General features: G+C 46.1%; 1 protein-coding gene and 1 long non-coding RNA gene across 2 annotated transcripts in view; one reads left to right on the top strand and one right to left on the bottom strand.

The window, feature by feature from the left end:
• The window catches only part of GPCPD1 (glycerophosphocholine phosphodiesterase 1), a 68,267-nt gene extending 60,937 nt beyond the window's left edge, over positions 1-7,330 (top strand). The window contains exon 20 of the mRNA XM_042931571.1: positions 4,216-7,330. Coding sequence (XP_042787505.1) covers positions 4,216-4,228 — 13 coding nt within the window. The 3' untranslated portion in view covers positions 4,229-7,330. The remainder of the gene's footprint in view (positions 1-4,215) is intronic.
• Positions 1,693-10,321, bottom strand: LOC122215788. The gene is made up of 3 exons (XR_006200528.1): positions 9,924-10,321; positions 3,320-3,448; positions 1,693-2,125 (listed from the first exon to the last, which is right to left on the bottom strand). It is a non-coding gene; the product is annotated as an uncharacterized LOC122215788 (long non-coding RNA).
• Between the last annotated feature and the right edge of the window lie 7,898 nt (positions 10,322-18,219).

The following is an 18,219-nucleotide window of genomic DNA, read 5'->3' as shown; positions in this document are numbered from 1 at the left end:
GGGCCATAAAACAAACTTCAACAAAGTTAAGTGAATCGAAATCCTACAGAGCAAGTTCCCTGACCACAGTGCAATCAAACTAGAAATCTGTAATGACAAGATAACAGGCAAACCTTCCAATACTTGCAAACAAAACATTGCTAAATAATCCATGCATTGAAGAGGAATTTTCAAGCCAAAATTTTTAAAAATGCATTGAACTGAATGAAAACCAAGCAGCATCACGTCAAAAATGCGTGGAACACAACAAAAGCAGGCAGGAGAAGGGAGCCCACAGCACTGGCATGCATCTCTTGGAAACAAGGAAATGCCTCAGGTCAACAACCAAAGTTTCCATCTCAAGAAACTAGAAAGAAGATCCAGACAAACCCAAAGCAAGCAGGAAGAAGGAGGTAATAAAAGGTAAATCAGTAAACCTAAAAACAGAAGGAAGAATAGAGAAAAACCAATAAAACAAAAAGCTGGGTATTTTAAAAGATTGATAAAATTGACAGCCCTCTAGTAAGACTAACAAAAAGGAGAGAAGATATAAATTATTAATATCAGAAATGAAACAGGTCCTACAGACATCAAAAGGATAACAAGGCTCCTATGAAAAACTCTACACATAAACTGGACAACTTAAGAAGAAACAGGCCGGGGCGCCTGGGTGGCTCAGTCAGTTGAGCATCCGACTTCAGCTCAGGTCACGATCTCACGGTCCGTGAGTTCGAGCCCCGCGTCAGGCTCTGGGCTGATGGCTCGGAGCCCGGAGCCGGCTTCGATTCTGTGTCTCCCTCTCTCTCTGCCCCTCCCCCGTTCATGCTCTGTCTCTCTCTGCCTCAAAAATAAATAAACGTTAAAAAAAAAAAATTAAAAAAAAAAAGAAGAAACAGGCCAATTCCTCAAAAGACTACCAGAAGTCACCCAAACTACCAGAAGTCACCCGAAATGAAACAGATAGTTTGAATAGCCCCATATCCATTAAGGAAATCAAGTTTTAAAACCTCCTGAAAAACTCCAGGCTCAGACATTTCCCATGGAGAATTCTACTGAATGTTGAAAATAGAATTAGGACTGACTCTACAAAATCTCTTCTAGAAAATGTGGGACACCAGGTGAAAGGTATGAAAGACTTCTCTTTGTAACATCTTGTGAAACTATAATTATTTCAAAATGTAAAGTTAAAAAACATACATATATGCAATGACAAATTCCCATGTCACTTTCCTGTATTTTACAACTTCATCTGAAATGGCTGCTTGGGGACCCTGACACTTCTGATCACTATTTTAAGTGTTTTACTACCTTTTATTTTTTTAATTAAAAAAATTGTTTTTAATGTTTATTTATTTTTGAGAGAGAGAGACAGAGCAGGAGAGGGGGTCGGGGAGAGAGAGAGGGAGACACAGAATCCGAAGCAGGCTCCAGGTAAAAATGCAAAAACTTCAGGACAAGGTTTCCATAGTGTGTGCGATGGCATTCTGGAGCCAAAGGTAAGGTGGAAGAGGTATTATACAAGGCTCTATAAGTGAAAGTTTAGGGAGGGGCACCCAGGTGGCTCAGTCGGTTGAGCATCCGACTTCGGCTCAGGTCATGATCTCACAGCTCGTGAGTTTGAGCCCCGCATCGGGCTCTGTGCTGACAGCTCAGAGCCTGGAGCCTGTTTCGGATTCTGTGTCTCCCTCTCTCTCTGCCCCTAACCCACTCACATTCTGTCTCTGTGTCCCTCAAAAATAAAACATTAAAAAAAAAAAAAAGAAAGAAAGGTTAGGGAGACATTCCTGCCCTCCACCTTCACAAATTCTGACCAACAGCCCATCAGAAATTCTGGGGAATCAGTAATCAAGAAATCAGGAATAAAGGAGTCAGTCGTACAGAAATATATTTAACCTCAAAAATCATTTGTATCTTTCCTTGGAAACGCAGCTATAGGAAGATTTTCATCTGATCAGTCCTTTACCAGAGTGTGGGTTGATTTCCAGATGTAGGTGCTGGTGAATGTTCTGACCAGCAAGGAGAGCAGGCAGAGAATTTTGGAGCACAGGATATCTGGGCCTTGTCCTTCCTTCCAGAATACAGGTGTGCCAGACAGTACGAGGGACAAGAGCCCAGGGAAACAGGATATAGAGGAGGGTGTGAGAGCCTGTTAAAGAGAAAAAAAACTAATAAACAGCATTTTGCCTGGTGTGGCCCTGTACCAAGAAAGAGACAAGCCTCTTGTCTTCCTCTCCCTCCTCATCCCCATGACCAGAAACTCAGACTAACAGTTCAGCAGTTCAGCAGCATTCATCGGTGGTGGGCTAGCCTCCACTGCCTTGTAGAACATGCCCAATGGGTAGATGGTATCCAACAGTTTCAAAGAATCAACTCATAAGTAACTTTCAGCAACACAGTTTCTTGCGTCAAGTGTCTCTATTCAAGATGGAACTAGGAATCTGTCTCCATTGACTTTCAGCAAGGCCAAGGGCCAAGGCTTCGGGACTAAGTGTGATGAAGCTATTCCAGGCTTGACATTGGGAGGAGAAGGTGGGGTGGGTGGAGAGAGAGGGGCCCAGGCTCCAGACAAGTTTTAAGGGCTCTCTGGAAGTACAGGATTTGTGTATCATGACTCAGTCCTCTCCCATCTGGGGGAATCAGCAAGGACTCACCTACCAGTCCAGCTTCCAAGGTGAGCACCATCTTCCCCTCTGAAGGCATTTGATGGTTGTCTCAAGAGCGTATGGAGTCTGGACCCAACTACTCTATCAACATATTGATTAAGTTTGGGTGGCGATACCTTTGGCTCAAGAAGAGTCCCCAGAATGTTTGCACTTCTCACAGTTAATTTTAAGCTTGGGAAACATTAAGACATAAGGAAGCCAATGGCTGGTGATGCCAAAAATGCAAAAGCAGCGACCCCTCTGCTGTGGTCCTTGTGATGTGTCCTGTGGTGGAACAGGTCAAGTATGGGCAGGGCTCAATGCTGCAGCTCCTGTTGTCGAGTCCTCAGTTTCCCTGTGAGGTATGCTTTGGGGTGCGGGGAGTGCTCCTGATTTTATATAATCCACAGACACCCACAAGATATCTTTTACCAAGTCAATGCTGGTGCTATGCCAGACACTGGAGCCTCAACAGTGAGCACCAGTTACTCTCTCATGAGGCACCACACCTACAACAGCTAATGCACTGGAATCCTGGTTCCATCTGTATGAATCCAAATCTCTGAGCCTCAGTCTACTTATCTGAAAAATGGGGTAACAGTCCCAAGCTGGCAGAGTAGGGTGTCGGTTAAAGGTATGTGTGTGGCATCTAGTTTAGTGTGAGATAGATGTTTGGTCGTTAGAGACCATTGTATTACCTGTGGATAGCTCCTGTGGGTTCGTGGTGCTGCCCTGCCAGAGACAACCCCAGGGGCGAGCATAGGGCCGATGCCACTCAGACTCCAATCACTGTCTGCTTCTGCGAGCTGTACCTGGGGCCAGCATGCCTGGGAAAAAGGGGTGTGGGGGTGAGATCCCTTCTTTGCCCTCTAAGAACAATTGCCTTGAATTATCCTCAGCCTTATTTTACCCAGATGAGTCCCCTTAAGCCACACCAACCTCTTTGTGCAGGCACATTGCCCGCGTGCTGATGAAGGTGTAGTTAGTGCCAAGAATGCTAAGAGCCCTACGCACAAAAGCTCCCTCCCCTTCCATCCTGTATCTACAGCCCGTTTCTGGGCATCTCCCCTGCACCCTCAGGGCACTGAGCAGGCTGCAGATGAGTAGGGGCTTATCCAGAACTTTCTGGCCTCATCACCCCACCTATGGCACTTGGCACACTGATTTGTGCTTTTGATGTATGTGTTCTTTGTCGTACTGTGCTCGGGCTGCTACAACGAAACACCACAGCCTGGGCGGTGGTGTAAACCACAGGGATCGATTTCTCACTGTTCCGGAGACTGGAAGTCCAAGATCAAGGTGCCATCACGGTCTGTTTCTGGTGAAGGCTGCCTCGCTGTGTCCTCGGCTGGCCTTTTCCTCTGTGCACACTTGGAAAGAGAGCAAGCTTTCTCTCTCCCTTTTCTTGTAAAGATACTAATCCCATCGTAAGGGTCCCTCCCTCATGAGCTAATCCAAGCCTAACTACCTCCCAAAGATCCCATCTCCAAATACCATCACATAGGAGCATAAGCTTCAATTTTGAGAGGATGCAGTTTAGTTCCAATAGGTACACAGGCAAATAAATAACAATGACCTAAATATAACACTGCAGGTCTGTCCCCTGATGACGGGGTTATACCAGGTCCCCCATGGTCCTGAGTGCCTGGAGAGGTCCCAGCGAACCTGGCAAGGCGGAGCCTTGGAAAGGAGCCTGGAAAGGAGCCCTGGTGAGAAAAACACCTCCAAGCATATACCCTGGGATGGATGGTCCATTATGGTTCATTATGAGGTAAGGTCTCACTGTCTTTCTCCTCCAAAGATATCTTACAATCTGTAACTTTACTACCTTAAGGAAATTTAGAATATAGATAAGCAAAAATCAAAAATGAATGAAATAAGGGCCTCAAGAATCCCTGAACAAAAACGCTAATTTGGTTAGGCTATTTCAGACCCTTCTCTGAACTTAAGTGCACGTGTGGTTGCATGCTGTGTATCGCTTGGACTCTGCTTGTCCCCACTGGATGGTACATCTTGGAGAGAATTCAACCTCTTTGGTAGCCTTTTCAGCATAATGTAAAAAGGCTGCTTAGCACTTGGTCTTCCTTGCTTCAGGGAGGCAGCTCCTCACAGGGGCTGGCTGAGGACATGGACCCGGATTGCGGGGGGAGGGTGTTGCCCTCAGGGAGCTGACGATGTGACCAGGGCCCTGGGCCACCATGTTGGGAGAAGTGAAGAGCAGGAAGGGGTGAGGCAGGTGATGCTGCCTCGACTGCCTTCTGCTCCAAGGGAGGAGAGTCAACAGGGACCCTCTAGGCCACTCCGGGCTCTATAACCTGGAAGGAGTGGCTTCCCCTCCTGGGAACATGGAGGATGGCTCTCTGCAGTCAGGACAGATCTCCCCTGAAGCAGTGACATCACCCCAGGGCATGAAAGCCAGCAGCAAGCTCTGGGGAAGGCAATAAGGGAAGGAGGGGACAGCCCCGTTTCTCTTTATCTCATCAGAAGCCCCTGAGACTAGGTTGCAGGCACTTGGAAGCCATGTGGGTGGGAGAAGCAGTTCTGTCTGAGCTTTCCTAAGACACAGAAGGGGGGATGGGGAGACAGGATGCTTAAGATAAATGCAAGGGTCCAGCGTCACTGTCCTGACTCTTACACCAGGAGGACTGTCTCCAGTTTCTGCTTCTACTAAGAAAAGACATTGTTCATCCATTCAGTCATTTATCCTACAAACCTTTATTGAGTCCCTACAGTGTGACAGGCACCACAGAGTAAACGCATTTCATCTGTACTGTAAGAGGCCTTCACTGTCAGAACAGTTTAAAGTTGAGCTGCCTTAGGGGTAGCGAGGGGCTCCTTGCTTGTCATGAGATGGGATGGTCACCAACTACCTTCCTGAATGAGATGAGTTTCAAAGCTAATATTAAAATTTTAATGAGTGTTTGTTGCAATGAGTGAGTCATTGACTTGTTTTGACCCCATAATCTAACCAAGTTCACTCCTGGTGTCACAAATTCTGGGCTTCCCTCTAAAGTTGGGTGAGGGCTCTTGGGAGAGGGTCAGAGGGAGTGAGAAAGGAACTTATCTGTCTGGGGCCCGGTGCTTCCTAGATGGGCTGGTGGCAACACCCACATCCCCATGTCAGGCCTCATTAATCACCTGTGCTGACTCACACTGGAACGTCCTAGTCCTGACCTCTGGGCAATCGAAGGTCACAGCCACTCACCCTCTGCTGAACTCCAAGCTCTATCCATCCTTCCATGCAAAGGCTATCATCCCTCCACTGGAGCTGGGTCACCATCCCCTCAGTACACTAAACTGGACGGCTAATGGTCTGATCCCATTTGGAGATACAAATATTTTGATATGCAAATGACAAAAGATGTAATCATCAACCTGAGCAATCTCAGGACAAAATTGTTTTACAACCACTTTGCTGTACTAAATAGACAAGGTAGTGGACTTTCAGCTTGTTCAATGGGACTTTTAGCTGGTATGTGCACACTGGGTAATTTCACTCCATCTTCAGGCCTCATTCTGCCCCCCATGGGCTTCCCTCTCTTCCTCATCCTCTCTGATTCCCCCCACATCCCTGAGCCTCACCTCCGGCCCTGAGCTTCACTCCCTCCTGCTCCAGCTGCTCCTACCTCTGCTCTCTGTCCCTTATCTCTGATCCTCAGAGACAGGGGAAGAGTCAGAAGTGAATAACAGTAGGCAGAAATTTGTTCTTTGGATGTTGGATGTCAAAATGCCCATTCCAGAACCTGCCTTAACTGAGCTTATCCACCTTGGGCCAAGGGCACCAGTGTTTGGTGAGAAGGGGATAAAGGAATGTCTGAACTGAGAGTGAATTCTTCCAACAGCAGAACTGAACCTCCAGAATGTTCTGATTTCTTCCCCTTCCCCTTTGTTTCTGCCTACGTGGTTATGAAGCAGCCATGTTAAAGCCAAAAGCAAAACAAAAAGCAAAGCAAAGCATGAGATCTGGGTATGCAAAGGGCTCCAAATGCCTAAAAAGAAAGGAGCCATATAAACTCAGAGTATAACTCTCGAGGTATCTTGCCAAACGTAGAGGAGTCTAAGACCAGCATCTAATGACCATGACTGTTAGCCAGAGGAAAGGCCCAGAGAAGTCCAAAGGAATAGGAGATATCAGGAGACGCAGTGAAATGTCACACAAGTCCCACTAGACCAGCAGAAAATAGAATTTAACAGTTTAGGGCAGGGCATGGAGACACGCATGGACATCTCACTCTGCCAACAGCAAGGAAGATGTCAAAGGCTAATGGAATGAAGTCAGAGGAACACACTAGCCAACTTGAAGGGACTTTCACTTGCCTAAGATCAAACGGTTCTGGCACCTAAATGGATAGTGTCTACAATGGACTGAAACATCACAATGATACAAGAACAAAATGAAAGAACAGAAAACCCTGCGTTTGTCACCATTAGAAGTTTCAAGAGCACAACTGATAAGTAAATGTACAGAATCAGGCATTTATCCTACCTTTACTGGACCAGCTGTATTTCAGGAAGTCTTCCTTTATAGAAGAATTCCAGCTAATAGAAGCTAAGAGAATGATAGAATCAGAAAACTTGTCATCTGCAAGCACCACAAAACAGTGAATGCAGGCAGTGATCATTATAAAATGCTGGAATCACAGTATGAAAGTTGATGGGGAAGGGCGGGGGCGGGGCACTTGGGTGGCTCAGTCGGTTGAGTGTCGGACTTCAGCTCAGGTCATGATCTCACAGTTAGTGAGTTCAAGCCCCACATCAGGCTTGCTGCTGTCAGCCTGTCAGCGCAGAGCCTGCTTCAGATCCTCTGTCCCCCCTGTCTGCCCCTCCCTGCTTGCAATCTCCCCCAAAATAAATACATATTAAAAAAAAAAAAAGAAAGAAAGTTGTTGGGGAGCTTATAATGGGAGGTATCAGACCAGTGCAGAACCTGCAGAACGGTCTTAGCACCACCAGAGGTAGTCAGGAGCTAGTATATGGCCCCCAATGGGCAGCCACAGCAAATTCCCAATTTGCCTCCTCTCAATTCTTCTTGCCTCAAAAGCTGAATCTGAATATGAGCAAGCGTTTACACCTGACTTCCAATATACAGGCAATATAGGGAACAAAAAGCACCAGGGTACATGGAAGACACCATGGATGTAAAAACAAACAAACAAACAAACAAAAAACCAGAACAGGGAACATTCTAGAACACAATTGATCCACTCTCTCTAAGGAATTAATGGCATTAAGACAAAAAGAGAGATAAGATTGCCATGGACCAAAAGGTAGTTAATAGACATACAACCAAATGCAACGTGTGGACCTCTTTAATCCTGGTTGAAACAACCCAACTATTAAGCCAACTTTGAGATAAACGAGGAAATGAATATGGACAAGCATTAGATGATATTAAAGAAGTCACCGTTAATTTTATTGAAGGCTTAATGGCATAGGTTTTTATTTCTGAATATTCTTAGATGAGTTAGAGAAGCCTGCCAAAGTAGTACAAGAGAAATGATGAATCTTGGATTTGCTTTGAAACAATCCAGTATAAATATAAGTGTGTGTGTGGGGGGGGGGTGGGGGTTGGATAGATAAAATAACACCTGGCAAAATGCAGCTAATTGTAGCTGAGTGATGAGTATCTATGAGTTCATTAGGCTATTCTGTCTACTTTTGTATACACTTGAAATTTTCTGTAACAAAAAGTTAAGAGAAGGCAGAAACTGACCAGTTCTAAACTTGAGCAAGTCAGCTCACCTTGCTGGGCTTTGGTTTCCTTATAGGTGAAATCAGTTCTTTAAAATAACCAGCTTCCACCTCCTGACTTCTGTGGTTCTTTATCCTCTCTTTGATCTGGGAGCCACTTTTTTTTTTTAATGTTTATTTATTTTGAGACAGAGAGAGACAGAGCATGAGCAAGAGAAGAGAAAGAGGGAGACACAGAATCCCAAGCAGGCTCCAGGCTCTGAGCTGTTAGCACAGAGCCCAACACAGGGCTCAAACTTGTCAACCACAAGATCATGACCTGAGCCGAAGTCAGACGTTCAACTGACTGTACCACCCAGACACCCCTGATCTGGGAGCCACTTTTAAATGTTTTCCCAGTTATGTCCATGAGAAGAGGCATCTGTAGTATCAGTTGCAAAGGAAGTGTGGGTGTTGGGGGTTCCGAGGGAAGGAAGTGGAATGCAGAACCAGCTTAGGGTTAAAGGGTGATAAACAAGGGTTTATTGGTGTTCTGTTTTAGATGACCAAGGAACTGCAAAAGAGAAGAAAGCTTCATCTGATGCAACTTCCTTTTTTAATTTTGTTTTTGTTTGTCAGTGTATGTATGCTGTTGGTCAATTTCTCACAGAAACCTCTACGCTGAGAGTCTGGACAGGAGAATTGCTTGTTTACCGGTTGGCCTAATGCAGAGGAAATGGCTTTCTTCAGCTGGGGTGATGTGGCTGGTTCAACCCCAAAACTTCTTCCAATTTTAGTATATGCACTGCCAAAGTGAGCACTCAACCCCAAAACTTCTTACCCAACATTTTATGCGTGTGTGTATGTATGTATGTATGTATGTATGTATGTATGTATGTATTTTAAATGTTTATTTACTTTGGAGAGAGAGAGCTCAAGCAGGGAAGGGGCAGAGAGAGACAGAGAATCCCAAGCAGGTTCCATGCCATCAGTGCACAGCCTGACACAGGGCTCAATCTCATGAACTGTGAGACCATGACATGAGCCAAAACCAAGAGTCAGACACTTGAACCAACTGAGCCACCCAGATGCCCCAAATTGGGAGTTATTCATATCATGGTTATTCATCAAGCTATAGGAAGATGGCTGGATTGATCTAGAAATCATTGATCTCAGAATTCCCATCCCAGAGCTTTAACTACAATCTAGATGCAAAGACCCTCGGCTGGATTTCTCTCTCTAGCTTCCGCTCTTCTGTGACCTGCAGACCCCTGTAGTCAATTGCCCCTTCAAGATTCCCACTTGGAGGTCTAGCAGGGTCCTCAAACCTCACATGCCCCCATATGAAGTCATGGCGTCCACTACCACCCCCAACATTCTACTTGCTGTCCCCCTTTTCAATAAAAGGCAACTCCGTTCCTCCAGTTGCTCAGGCCAAATCTTAGAGTCACTCCTAACACCTCTTAGACTTCCATGCCCCGAATCCAATCCACTGGCAAATCCTGTTGCATGCTTCCTTCAAAATGTTTCTGACAGAGTAAATGGGAGTCCCTGACTAGGACTGGATCACCTCCTTGCCTCCCAAGTCACAGCTTCACCATCCGTATCTACCTTGAGAAACTCAGGACTTACCTCTTTCTGACTTTCTCCTGGCACCACATGTATCTCTGGACTCCCTGGAGATCCCTCAGCCCCAAGACACTCGTCCTCATGTGACTATGCCTCAGCCTTTCGGACTCTTTCTGGCAGCCCCCACCAACCCCTGGAGCCATTCACTATGCCTTCAGGACATGTGGTCCGGTGACTGCTAAGTGCCCTGTGTCCTCTATTTCTTCACTAGCTGTCCCTTTCATCATCGTTCTCTAAGCCAGCACTGCCCAACAGAAATGTAATGCCACATATGTAATTCTAAATTTTCTAGTATTCACATTAAAATAAGCAGAAGATAAAGCAAGTAAAACGAATATAGCATTGTATGTCAATTATACTTCTATAATAAAAAAAAGCAGGTGGGGCACCTGGGTGGCTCAGTTGGTTGAGCTTCCAACTTCAGCTCACGTCATGATCTCACGGTTTGTGAGTTCGAGCCCTGCTTGCTCCAGGCTCTGTGCTGACAGCTCAGAGCCTGGAGCCTGCTTCGGATTCTGTGTCTCCCCCTCTCTCTGCCCCTCCCCTGCTCACACTCTGTCTCTCAAAAATAAATAAACGTTAAAAAAGTTAAAAAGGGAGCCTGGGTGGCTCAGTCAGTTAAGCGTCTGACTTTGGCTCAGGTCATGATCTTGTGGTTTGTGGGTTCGAGCCCTGCATTGGGCTCTGTGAGGACAGCTCAGAGCCTGGAGCCTGCTTTGGATTCTGTCTCCCTGTCTCTTTGCCTGTTCCACCACCCCCCCGCCCCCAGAAATAAACATTAAAAAATTTTTAAAAAGCAGGTAAAATTAATTTTAATAATATATTTCATTTAACACAATAGATCTAACATGTAAAAACATATTTTATGTAGCCCAATATATTTCAACAAGAAAAAAGTATAAAAATACTAATGAGATCCTTTACATCTTTTTTTTCTTCATACTGTCTGAAATGTGGTGTGTATTTTACACTTAGCGTATACCTCAGTTTCGTGGGTTTTTAAAAATTTTTTTTAGTGTTTATCTTTATTTTTGAGACAGAGAAAGACAGAGCGTGAGTGGGGGAGGGGCAGCGAGAGAGGGAGACACAGAATCCGAAGCAGGCTCCAGGCTCTGAGCTGTCAGCACAGAGCCCAACACGGGGCTTGAACCCACAAACCGCAAGATCGTGACCTGAGCCAAAGTTGGACACTCAACTGACTGAGCCACCCAGGCGCCCCTTAGTTTCGTTTTTTGATGGTTAAAGTGAAATGTAGTCCTACCAAAACACTAAAACTGTGTTTAAGAGAAAACATAATTCATAGTGCTTCGATTTTTAACTTAATTGGAATTCAATTCAATTAAATATTCAGTTCCTCATTTCAAAGTGCTCTGTATCCCCGTGTGGTTCGCGGCTGCCATATTGGACTGTGCAGATCTGAGTGAAACCTCACTTTCCCAGCAACTGTTTCAAGGTGTGGGCCTTTCCTAGATCTTTTGTGTTATCTGTGGGCCCGAAGGTGGATCGGGGTCTTCCTCGACTCTCCTTGTTGCTTGGCTGGGACATTCTCCCTACTTCCCACCGCAAAGCCCAGGTAGATACCTCTCTTCCTTGAAGACTTTGCTTCCTGGCTCACTGCTACTTTCTTTAACACACTTCAGTCACGATCCTTGGAAATATCAATATCTTTAAATAATATTTCCAGCATAAGAGCTATCAGTTCTCTACCAATGATCTTGTCTGCTCAGCCATTCATTCCCATGATCATACCCTAGACCTGTTCTGCCCACTATGGACAGCCCCTCAAAACAGAAATGTCAAGCATCACCCTCTCTTGTCACTGTCCACCCCCTTACACCCTCCCCTCAACAAGATCACCAGTGCATTGATTCATCTCCTTTAACTACAGCCCACCCCCTGCCTCACCAAGCTTCCATCGTCAGAATCCCTTCCTCACCCATGCCCTCAAGGCCCTGCCCTGTCTTGCTTCATCAAGCCCCTCTGATGACATCCACCTCACCTCCAAATCTGCGTCTGCACCCACACAACTGAACATGCGGGGGGAGGGAAGCAGCAGTTCTGATAGGATTTGGTTAGCTTTCTTTATTCCTTCTTTTCCTTTCCTTTCCTCTCCTCTCCTCTCCTCTCCTCTCCTCTCCTCTCCTCTCCTCTCCTCTCTCCCCTCCCCTCCCCTCTCCTCTCCTTTCCTCCCTTCCTCCCTCCCTTCTTTCCTTCCTTCCCTTTCTTTCTTTCTTTCTTTCTTTCTTTCTTCTTTCTTCTTTTTCTTTTAAATTGAGATATAATTGACATATAACACCGTGTGAGTTTTAGGTGTACAATGTATTGATTGGATACACTTCTATATCCCAAAATGATTACCAGCATAGTGTTACCTATCACTTCCATCATATCACATAATTATATTTCTTTTTTGTGGTGAGAACATTTAAGATCTATTCCCTTAGCAACATTCAAGTATATAACACAGTATTGTTAACTGCAGTCGCGACACTGTGCGTTAGATGGATTTGGCGCTTTCAATAATACTAATAAAAAGACAGGAACTTCTTTTTTCTTTTTAAGTTTATTTATTTATTTGGAGAGAGAGTGCAAGTGGGGGATGCAGGGCTCAAACTCATGAACTATGAGATCATGACCTGAGCCGAAGTTGGACGCTTAACTGACTGTGCCACGCTGGTGCCCCAAAAGACAGGCACTTCTGATTTCCTATTTGCTTTCTCCTGAACCGAATCTTGTTCCCTTCCCCCAGCTGAACCAGGTGCCTGAGTGCCTGAGTCAGATGGGTGTGTATGAACTGCTAGTCCTGAAGTGGCAGGATTCCCCACGGATGAAGACAAGGCACATGTGCATCAAGCAGACCTCACCTGTCTCCCTCCTACCTGCCTGCCTACCTGTCTTTTCATCCATTCACCATCTTATCACTTACATACTATGTGTTGTTGAATATCTTGAGCCCCTCCACCCATTGTCATAAATAAGAATGGAGAATAGCCAAATTTCCAAAATTAAAAAAAAAAAAAAAAAGGTGTTACTATTCATGTCCGGCCACCTCACCTGCCCCCTGCCCAGCACCAAACTAGCTGTGCGTCTGGACACGGGCCACACAATATCAGCTGTATATACTTACCGGAGATCTGTCACTTCCACGAGTCTTTTGCCAACCTATGGCGCTTTGGGTATCAATGTAATTTTAGTCCTGCAATTAATGGAGTGAAAAAAAAAAAAAAAAATCAGGTGCCCTTGTAATGTTATGATGCTTTTTCATCATAACAGTTGCTATTTAGCAAATAGTTGCTAATTAGCAACAGTTGCTAATTAGCAAATAGTCTCGCTATTTCAAACATAGGGTTCTTCTCATTTGGGGTTAGATGGAACATACCAATGATTATATTTGTTATGAAATATTTCTGATGGAAGGAGAAATACCCCCCTTCAGTTAGCATATTGGTGCTAGACTTCTGGGAATCACGAACCAGTAAAAGCTCAGACATGAGCGCCACCTAGAGGAGTCCTCGTGTACTGGGTGGCATTGGGTGTCAGACTAGCTGAGTTCAGAGTGCACCTCAGGCTTTTCTTGCTCTGTGCTGTTACCAAAGTTCTTAATGACTCTAGTCCCTGCTTTTCGCGCCTGTAAAATGAGGCTAATAATAGCTACTCCAAACGGCTGCACTAAAGTTTGATGCATAACGTGTGTAGGACATTGCCAATATGCCCAGTGTCTGGCTAAACTCTCAATAAATGAGATGCAAGGACAGTACCCTGCACAGCCAGTCTCAAGCCATGAACCCAAGCAGGAAACCTGTGCTTCACAAATCCTTTCATCAAATATTGTTAATTTTTGGCTTCAGGTGCAAGATACATAGTCTAACTACATGATCTATGGTCATCCTTTGAATCTATGTATCTACCTAAAGAAATTCTTCATGCATTTGCAACATATTATCATAAGAACATGCTTCATGGTAAATCAGAAAGTGTAGGGTTTCCCAGAGGGCGGGGCCGTTTCTGGACAGTTTAATTGCAAGGTTATATGTGGGTGAAAGAGCTTGAATGTCATGTGCATGTGCTGCCATCTTGTGGTACTTGGGGGAACATGTCTCTGATGCATTCTGGAGCTGTTAACTGACTCAGTGCCCTCCATCCTTTCTGGGGATTACATAGACGTCTATGTATTACACGGATGCCCGTAACTCCGCACACACACAACCACAACACTGGGTTTCACAAAGTGGGTCACTTTGCCCATGAAGTTATTCAAGGTTGTTCTAAATGTAGGAGAACAGATGGCAAGGCATTTTTATTCCCTTTTTACTCTATTTTTACTCTATTTCTACTCCCCTGAGATTTCCTTTTTGATTCACACATTATTTAGAATGTGTGGTTTAGTTCTCAAGTGTTTTGGAGGTTTTTCTCATTATCTTCCTGTTATGATTTTCTTTAAAAGAATTTTTTTAATGTTTATTTATTATTGAGAGACAGAGAGAGATAGAGCGTGAGCAGGGGAGGGGCAGAGAGAGAGAGAGACACAGAATCCGAAGGAGGCTCCAGGCCTTGAGCTGTCAGCACAGAGCCCAATGCAGGGCTCCAACTCACAAACCGAGAGATTATGACTTGAGCGGAAGTCGGATGCTTAACCGACTGAGCCACCCAGGCGCCCCTCCTGTTATGAATTTCTAGTCTGATTGCTGAGCAACTAGTCTTCTGTTCCCTTCTGTGCTGTCCTGGCCAATCCTACCTAGCTCACCTCCTGCTGTGGGGGTAGAGGTCACAAAGGGACCCTCATGCCCTCACTGCCCCTCCCCGAGGTACTTGATTCTGGGAGTTGCTCCCTGCTTGCCCCAGTGCACCTGAGGCTGAGCCAGTCTCAGAAGGACCCATCAGCGACTGTCCTTCCCCACTTCTACCTCTTGCTTCCCTCTCTCCCCACCCACCCTGATCTGTCCACAGTGAAGTCAATTACACATCCCAGGTTTGCACAAGAAGAAACATCTGAGATTCAAAGAGGGTAGCATTGCCACAAGTTGATAGCCAGGTGTGCAGATGTAATGAGCAGGAACACAGAGGGCTGGAGCCTCCAGATGCATGGCCAGGCTTCGGGGACTCAGACAAGAAAAGGTGAGGCACTGAAGCCCAGGGCTCTGGACCCGGGGATCAGGCTGGCAGTGATGCAGAGCACAGGAAACCAGGGTCTCAGCAGCTTAAGTTGGGGAATATGGGTAGAGGTTTGGCTGACGCATCCCAGATTATTTCTGGGCCCTTGGTGGCCAGTGCTAGGACCAGCCTGAGGAAGACATAATGTGGTGGGGAGAAGGGGGTCTGTTTATGGAAGACCTTGGTGGGATTGTCCTGGAAGGGACTCAGCGCTTTGTCAGCAGAGGCCTGAGACCCCCGCAGGGGACAGAGTCTATGGGTCAACACAGGCCAATGGCCAGGAAAGGGGCTCTTTTATATTATTTTCTATTTTTTAAAAATCAAACTTGTTTATTCACATAGATTGGGCAAAGAACTTCAAAGAGGTTTTATTTCAGGAAACCTCCTCCCTGACCTGTCCCCCATTGCCTGCCCAATCAGAAAGCCATTTTCTCCTGTCTGAGCTGAGCTGCAAAGATCTTCCGTCCCATTCCCTCCCTCTCCCCATGCCCCCAGCTCTGCCAGCTCCTGTTCACGGAGTCCTGCTGTCTCCCCTTCTGTTCTGGGAGCTGTTACATCTCAAGATTGCTGCCTGATAACTCGTGGCAACAATTTGGGTCATAGTTGTCTTTGCTCTAACATTCTGGTGAGTGTTCTCAGTAGGACTTGCTTTGCCCTTTCTTTTCTTTTTTTCTTTTCTTTCCAATTCTTCTCCCCCCCCCCCCCCCCCCCCCCCCACCCCCCATACTTCTCTCCAGCTCTTACCACTCTTATATATTCTTGAATGATATAAGCTTTACCCAGATCGGTTTTTAGCAGGGGGTCTGTCCAGAGGAGGACTGAGCACTGTGGCCCAGATTCTCACAAATCTCACCGAGACTAAGGTTTTTGTGTGTGGGATCTTTTACTCCATCTTGAAAAATGAAATGCAGTAGCCAAACTCAAAAGAACATCGGTTGCATACATGAGGCAGGAAGGGATCTAATCACGAAATGTCTCCTGGTGGAGCTATCCCTGAGCCCCAGAAACAGTCCCCTGTGATGATGTCCGCAGGCCCCTGTGCACTCTCACCACCAGCCACGTCCTCGGAAACCAACGTCCAGAACTGTGGTTCTCAATCAATTGCCTTTCTTCTTTCTTTCTTCCTTTTCTTTTCTTTTCTGAACATTTTTAAAAGTGTTTATTTTTGAGAGAGAGACAGAGAGACAGAGAATGAGCTGGGGAGGGGCAGAGAGAGAGGGAAACACAGAATCGGAAGCAGGCTCCAGGCTCTGAGCTGTCAGCACAGAACCCCATGTGGGGCTGAAACTCACAAACCGTGAGATCATGGCCTGAGCCAAAGTCAGAGCTTAACCAACTGACCCACCCAGGCACCCCAATCAATTGCCTTTCTTTGTAGTTTGATTACAATTCTTGTATATTTGCAAGGATTGCATTGAAGGGTTTTACGTGTCTCTTCACACCGTGCTGTTCTTCTGGACTCCTTGGCTGCTCCACCGTGTTTGTGACTTGCTTGCACACTGAAGTGTAGCGAGCTTGCACGTCTATACCTCTGTGGATATGCCTCTGCCGTGGTTCTACCACAATTTATGTCTCCATTCTCCTGTTAATGTACATTTGGATTGTTTTTAGTTGTGCTCCTTGGAACAAGATTCACCTGTCCTATGGGACACGTGTGCAACATTGTATCTAGTAGTGGAATTGCGGGGCCAAAGGGGCAAAGTTACACGCTCGACTTCATTGGATGAGGCCAAACTCTCTTCCAAATTGGTTGTACCAAACCCAGTGTAAATAAGTTCCTCCTATTCTACTTCCCTGCAAATACATTAATTTTTGCGTTAATATTAACCTTTCACTTCTCACCCAGCTGACAGTGACAGGTAACTGTCAGTTACAGTAACGGTGACGCTGCTTACCAGAAAAGTCTCCCCTTCCTCCTCCATCCAAGTGTTTTTCCTAGTAGCGATTTCACCACCTAGTATCACTGTCTTTTTATTGTTGTTTCCCCTTTCCTCTTAAAATGTAAGTTCCAGGGGGCAGGGATTTATTTCATCTTCCTTTTCAAAGCTGTTCCTTGGGGTTTAGAACTGTGTAATGCACGCAGTAGGTACTCAGTAAATACTTGTTAAATAAATTAATAAGAACATGAACTAAATCAGAATTATTAAGGTAAAAACACTAAAACACAGAGCCTTAAAATTACACAAACACTTAGGAAGAGGCCCAGAGTCAAAAAGAAATCCACAGAATTGCCTGGAAAGTGTTCTATTACTCTCTCTCTCTCCCTCTCTCTCTCTCACAGGTTACGTTCTCTGTTTAGGCACTTATTTCTGGCCATCATCCCTCTCTACCCACTTTCTAGTCCCTCTTCCAACCACAGGCAAATTTCTTGAGGCGGCAGTTGCAAATGCTGAATAGCTTCAGTCCAATCCCATCTGGTCTCAGAACCCTTCTCCCTGTGGTTGCCGTGTCTCCCATCCCCATTTGACCCTTCACCTCTGGACAGGGTACCCCGGGTCGAGCACTCTGTTCTTCTGAACCCCTCTTTTCCTGAACCTCAACGGCACCACATCCGCCCAACTCCAGCTTAACCCATTACATTTCCTACACTGGATCCCCCCACCTCGTTTAGGATCCTAGAGACAGAGCTGGGCACGGGATCACATGACTAGTTGGGGGCTGCTCCCAGGAGAAACTGAGAGAGCAAGTGGGGGTTTTGCCCACTGGTGGGTGCGGTGAAATGGAACCTCTGCCCGATCCTGGGGTGCTGTGGAGTGTGAATTGCACTCTGTAGTCTGCCCCATCTCTAGACAAGGGACGTCCACTCTTGTCCCCCTCACCCCAGGCAGGCCTTTGGATGCAGGCCTACAGGGAGGCAGGCGGCACGCGTGGTCGCCCAGCAGCAGGGAGGATTCAAGCGTGATCCTCCAGGGGAGGTAGGTAGGGCGAGCCACTCAGCCAAGCCCCCAGAGCTCCTGGGATCCCAGGGCATCTGGGTGGGCACAACGGACCTTCTCTTACAGGAACTTCTGGGGAGCACCTCCGGGTCAGCCCTGGGTTTTCTCCTCATTTCCCACTCTCCACTTCACAAGCAGGTCCCTGCACACAGCTTCAGCTGCTGTCTATGTGCCAACCACCCCTAAAGGCTTTCCTCTCATCCATGCCTTTC

Source organism: Panthera leo, chromosome A3, assembly GCF_018350215.1.
Source record: "Panthera leo isolate Ple1 chromosome A3, P.leo_Ple1_pat1.1, whole genome shotgun sequence".
Taxonomy (NCBI): domain Eukaryota; kingdom Metazoa; phylum Chordata; class Mammalia; order Carnivora; family Felidae; genus Panthera; species Panthera leo.
The sequence above is the reverse complement of the archived record's forward strand: the minus strand, read 5'-3'. Positions and strand labels throughout refer to the sequence as shown.